Source organism: Lynx canadensis, chromosome A2, assembly GCF_007474595.2.
Source record: "Lynx canadensis isolate LIC74 chromosome A2, mLynCan4.pri.v2, whole genome shotgun sequence".
NCBI classification, from domain to species: domain Eukaryota; kingdom Metazoa; phylum Chordata; class Mammalia; order Carnivora; family Felidae; genus Lynx; species Lynx canadensis.
The window spans coordinates 132,471,867-132,476,866 of record NC_044304.2 but is presented as its reverse complement, the minus strand read 5'-3'; the positions used below and the strand labels follow the sequence as shown (position 1 = coordinate 132,476,866).

At 32.5% G+C, this 5,000-nt stretch overlaps 1 protein-coding gene across 1 annotated transcript in view; it reads right to left on the bottom strand.

Annotated features, from left to right (window-relative positions):
* Positions 1–5,000, bottom strand: part of FOXP2 (forkhead box P2) — a 564,152-nt gene that overhangs the window by 257,767 nt on the left and 301,385 nt on the right. The window contains exon 4 of the mRNA XM_032592431.1: positions 3,236–3,413. Within this exon, the coding sequence (XP_032448322.1) occupies positions 3,236–3,403 (168 nt within the window). The 5' untranslated portion in view covers positions 3,404–3,413. The remainder of the gene's footprint in view (positions 1–3,235; positions 3,414–5,000) is intronic.

Sequence of the window (5,000 nt, the reverse complement as noted above, 5' to 3'; positions counted from 1 at the left end):
GCAGTCTTTCTGAACATTTTTAGATGTCCTTAATCAAATCATTAGGGTTAAACATACCAAAAGTGAAATAAAATCACAACTATCAGTGTTATTTCTTAAACATAAAATATTATGCTTCTGAAAATATCACTGTTCTAAATATCATTTTGAAAGTAAAATATGGATTCTAGCATTTAAATGGTTACTCAAAGTCTCTCTTTTGAATGACTACAGATAAAGGAACTGACAGTAAGAAACTACTGACCAGATGTTTTCAAACACCATCACCTGAAACACCTTCAAAGCAGTACAATCTCATAAAACATTCAGAAAGATTATCTGACTTAATGAATGCTCAAAATGCAAGCTCAAATCTACCCTGTAAAGCAATCAAGTTTTTAGCAACTATTTTGACCTTAGTGACACAAACAATTAATTCTGCAAACCTAATATCAAAATAAAATTCTACATCTAATGCAGAATAATTTCTCAATGTAGTTAATCTAAAACAACATTTAAAATATGCTACCTCCATACGTTATACATTCTAGTATTTAGTACTAATTTTAGAAGATTAGAAAAGAATGAAGGAGAGAGTAATTCATCAGAAGGCTTTTTTATGACTAATTTTTCAGTGAATATAAAACAGCAAAGCATACTAACAAAGATGTGGCTCCTGAGAATCTAGCCATTATATTATAAATTAAAACTTAGAGATATTCCAGCTTTCAGAAATATTTAATATTAATAATTTAAATGCTAGGAAAAAGTATTAGCCATAATTTACCCATCCCTTTTTTCTCTGCCAATCTGTTTATCATTAAGTGTTTGTGACAATGTGTGTCAAACCCTAGCCCTTCCTCCTAAACACATGGCTAATTTAAGCTGCTCACCTCTATAAAAATTAAAAAGCCATAAAAATCAAGGTAAACATGCTCTCTCAAAACAGACCACACTGCCAGAAGTTCAAGGCAAACAAAATTTTATTTTGCTTGCATCACTCACTGCCTGCTAAATTATATTTCCAACAAGAGACCTCAGACAACAATGATGAGTCCATTTTACTTACAAGAAGTAATGTCTTTGTTCGAAACTTTACCTTTAAATAATACCAAGTAAAGACAAATTTTTAAAATTATGTCACTTATGAATTTGTTTTAATATTTTCCCCATGGTTTTTATTTTTTTCTGAAACATATCGAATATGTTAGAATTAGAAGCAATAAGTGTATTAATTTTCTAGAAAAGGCGTTCCAATCTTTAATGAACTTAAAGAGCCATTCTAAAATACATTCACAGAAGGACAAAAATTCAATAACCTTAAGTTTCTACCTATATTAACATAGTAAAAACGTAACCAAGGGAAGAGACATTTACAAAGGTTTTTGAATGTTTATTTATCAAATTATTACATATCTTCCTGGAGACACTTCCTAAAGTGTCTTTTGTAGACACCTACTATACCCATTGTGCTAAATCACTTCTAGAAGTCACTCCACTAACATGCAGTACATGACTAAAGTTTCTAGGTTATCATAAGGACATAACTTTTTGTATTTACTCTTGTTTATGGTTTATACCAACAAACTGATAGACCAAGTAAACTTCAGACTCAGGTTATAAACACGCCTTACAGATTTATCATAAATTTCCTTCGGAGTGCTGTAAAGCATAGCCATGATTTGACTCTGTTTTCTTTTTAAGATCTAATCAGAGCTTTGAAGAAAAAGAAAGTTATTTCTTTGTATCTCCCTTCAGAAAGTATTGTCTATTAGTACTAAACTGCAATGTTCATTTTCTGTTGTTGATTTCACATGTTTTTATAAATGCATTCTACTATATTCTCACATAAAATAGAATCTGGCTATAAATTCTTAGGACTCTTAGTTAGGGGAGTCAGTAGGAATTTGATAGCACTCCAGTGGTATGTTTCCTGTAAATACATGAAAGGGAGAAAAGGGCTGTCCCGAAAACTGCATTTATTTAAGGTAATTTGTAAAACAGGCTAAACCTGGGACTTTGGTAGACATTGAATTCCTATGATGGTTAAAAAATATTTTAAAACGAAATAAAAATTATCTTCCTAATGATTACTGTCTGTGAAAAGAGACAATTCCAAAATAATAGGGAACCTATTCAAAGTGTTATGTCTAGCTCTCTTAAAAGATTACTCTCAAAAACAATGCCTAAAGGTTAAGACATTATTCAGCACATATACTCCAGGATAACTTGCGAAATACTGGTATTATTTAAAATAATGATTCTATTAAATTTTACTCTATTGTGGGCATTTGCTTTAACTTTTTTTTTTTACATTTAGTCTGAATGCAATCCAGAATTTTAAAGAAATAACCCTTATTTTAAATCAAATAAAATATAATCTTATTGTCAAACAGGTGTATTCATTTTGGCCTAATATAAGTATATGCTTTGAAAGCTTTCTGTTCTCTGTCACTATTTCCGCAGAGTTGAATCAGTGAAGAATGGAGTGGCTATTCTTTGGCTGAAAAGAATATTTCATTGACAAACAAAATTGGGAAAAATGAATCTATTATCTAAGAAGAATAACAGACTACTTAAAAATGTGCCTTTACTGGGCAGTTGTTTACTTTTCCAGATTTAAAGAGAACTGCGTTTTATGAGCCACTAGCAGAAAATAAAAAAGTGCTCTTCAATGTTATCGAAAGATGTGTATTCAAAATATCTTGGAATGAGTTTTCCAGAAAAGCAACATAGATGTTCAGAGTGTTTACACGGTTCACAATCTCTCAGCCAATTTCTACTAATTAATAGCTAATATTTGCAGCTATCACAGGCAAGCATCTGTGTTATGAAAAGTCCTTGTGGTCCTTTTCACCTTAGCTTAGACTTGGAAGAAATTCATTGTAGAAGCAAGTATCAAGTAATGTGGCCCTCTGGTGGAAAACGAAGTACCACGTTCTGCAGTGCAATATTAGCCAGTAAACCAGAAGCTATAAAATATTTGTTACAAAGCTTTACAGAACCTTCCCAAAATCACCCCCTGCGAACTTAATTAATAGTTTGACACCTGAAGGGCATTCTGGTGCTGGTATGACGTAACTAATATGAAAATCCTATCTTTCCTGACACTTCAGTCATGTTCCAAATCGTAAGAAATTCTCAGCATCCTTTAGCTTAACACAACATGCTCAATTTGCTAGGAATACATTTTTCACATTCAAGAACATTCAAGGCTTATTTGTTTCAAGGAATCCCGGAAGAAAACAAAACTTACCTGCTGTTGTTGCAGATGCAGCAGTTCTACTGTGCTTACTTCAGAGCTGGTGTCCCCACTTGATCTTCCATCTCTGCTGCCAGCATCTAATTGGCTGCTTAGAGTGCTCATTCCATTTTGATTCATTGAACTGTTGCTTATTGTCTCTGTCGCAGATTCCTGCATCATGACTTAATACCTAAAAGTGATTAAGAAGTATCAATTAACGCACGTTACACCTTCACACTTCCATTATCAAGATGTCCCTCTCTGCCAATTACAGAGACAGCATCTTTAGGAAAAAAAAAAAAAAAAAAACGCCTTGAATAGTCATTTACCAAGAAAAGCAATACAAATTCAGCTTTCATCCAGATACTAATCACTGAAATTATGGTTTCTATAAGCAGTTTTTGTGTGGCTACATTTAACAGCCAAAGTAACATACCATGCATATAGCATGGTCAGTAGCATTTATGAACGACCACATTTTAAAGTCTACCTATAAAACCAGTTTAAATGAAGGCACGATTGCACACTCTGTTCTATGTTTCCTATTATCTACCTTTGACAACCATGGATGACTATACAGCCTTATTTTAAATATTCACTATCTTGATTCTGTCAGATTTTTACAGCACATCTTATGCAAGGCTGTTGTTTAATGATGCACAGCTAATCATACAAAATTAAAATTTTGTAAGGGTGTTACAAATCATATGGTATCAACCAATGATAAATAGTATAATGGGTTTCTTTTTTTTTTGTGACTAAATAAAATTTTGCCTTGGAGGCATTTTAAGAAAAAGCTCCTGCTGCAAACACGTCAGATATTGCCTATTTTTTTAATCAAACAGCTCATATTCATTTATTTTTCTGACATTTAAAACATTTAATACTGTCCTTCCTGGGAAGTAATTAAGCTTATGCATGAGCAGCAATCAAACTGTTCACTTGAAGATGACTTAAAACTCAATTTTAACATAGGCAAATAAATGAAAGTATATATAAAATTAATTTTCCAGGCATGTATTAGATATGAAAGCTGGAAATAAAATCTATCAAGAATATCACTAATGATTGTGCTAAAAACAGCATAAATTATGCATATTACCTTCTCTACAGTAATAAATGTTTTATCATTTTCACTGCATAAATATACTGTACTTTCAGGATAGCAATGAGATGTCCTGCCAAGATCAGTGGAAATCCTTGCAGTAAATAAAGAACCAATGTGCTCTTACAAACCAGAATTTCACAGGACATCTTGAATCTGTGGTTTAGAAAGATTAGTTTTGGCTCTCAAAGATATCTGAATCCCATGCGATAACCTACTAGATGCACTTCTCTGTTTTACTTCTACGGACAGAATTTCAGAAACAACCTGGCTGTGCTGTGGCTTTAACAGTAATGCTAGACAGACAGGGGACTTAGCCTAAAGTAAAGAAGGACGTTAAACTTATCACTCAATCTAATTTTGTGTTGCCATGTGATTTCTCTATTTTAAACTTGGTCATATTTTAAGACTTCGGTCTGTTAAAAATTTTTAATGCTTTTATTACAGAGCAAATGTAGGCTTAATATCTTTTCATGTCATGGAGAAGCCTTCTTCCCAGATCCTTACAAAACGTGATCATGGACACACACACATAGAGACACACACACACAGACACACACAGACACACAAATACCCATCCGAAGTTTCTTGCATCCTCATATTGTAATTATTAAAAATTAATGGTTATCATTTAACAGTTTTAACAGGTATTTTCATCAAAGCCTAAATCGT